This window comes from Penaeus monodon, chromosome 18 (assembly GCF_015228065.2).
Source record: "Penaeus monodon isolate SGIC_2016 chromosome 18, NSTDA_Pmon_1, whole genome shotgun sequence".
Taxonomy (NCBI): Eukaryota; Metazoa; Arthropoda; class Malacostraca; order Decapoda; family Penaeidae; genus Penaeus; species Penaeus monodon.
The window spans coordinates 25,083,702-25,084,625 of record NC_051403.1 but is presented as its reverse complement, the minus strand read 5'-3'; the positions used below and the strand labels follow the sequence as shown (position 1 = coordinate 25,084,625).

Genomic DNA, 924 nt, shown 5'->3' with positions numbered 1-924 from the left:
TAGTGTGTAGTTTGGCAGAATTAGAAGAAAAAAAAACGCTGGAGAGAAAGAGAGAGAGAGAGAGAGAGAGAGAGAGAGAGAGAGAGAGAGAGAGAGAGAGAGAGAGAGAGAGAGAGAGAGAGAGAGAGAGAGAGACTTATTTTGTACTATCAAATTCCAAAATTTTGTTTTCTGACCACCAAGTATCAAAGTTATGTTCTTCAATAACAACAACAACAAGCATGGTAATAACAACAATAATAAAACAGTTAAAAAAAGAACATAAAAAAAATCAGAAAGAAGGCCCCTAAAGAGCCTGCAACTCCATCGTTAAGCCAGACCCACAAACTCTCACTCATAACATACCAGCCAAGAGAGGGAAAATAGTTGCTTGTTAAAGTAGCAAAGTATAAAGGACTCTCGGCGTTTGTCTATATATTTTGATAATACGGTCGTTAGTCTGCTCAACTTTCCATGTAAATCAACCACTGCCTTTGACCTTACGCTGAAGTGATTGGAGCCCCTTTCAAAATGTCTCGGGCGAATTATTCCAATTTGTTCATTTCAAAACTATAAATCCTTAGTAAGAATGTACCCAGCAAGTCCTATTTTTTTAGAATTTGTTATTATGCTGAAGTTTCGCCATAACATCCACTCATAGGTTCAGAGTGTTACCTATATGAGCAGCGAATGTTCTATGGCTGGGTTGGTAGCGAGGACCCAGATGCCCTCGCGTTCGACTCCTGCTTCGCTTCAGTAGCCGCGAACTCTCTCAGGATTCTCCCAGTGTCCACATCCGCCTCATCCACCAGCGCAGGATCCGACACAGGAAATGCAGTGAATGGCTTCATAGGGAGCAATATCCTTCAGTGCTTTACCTCCGACCCCGAAGCCGACCCGTGGTGGATGGCAGATCTCGGGGCTTCGAAGCGCGTTTTGCAGGTC

The 924-nt window shown here is 43.1% G+C and overlaps 1 protein-coding gene across 1 annotated transcript in view; it reads left to right on the top strand.

Annotated features, from left to right (window-relative positions):
• The first annotated feature begins 670 nt into the window (after window positions 1-670).
• LOC119584868 (ficolin-1-like) overlaps window positions 671-924 on the top strand; it is a 2,307-nt gene continuing 2,053 nt past the window's right edge. The window contains exon 1 of the mRNA XM_037933501.1: window positions 671-924. This exon is cut by the window's right edge and continues 260 nt beyond it. Within this exon, the coding sequence (XP_037789429.1) occupies window positions 886-924 (39 nt within the window). The 5' untranslated portion in view covers window positions 671-885.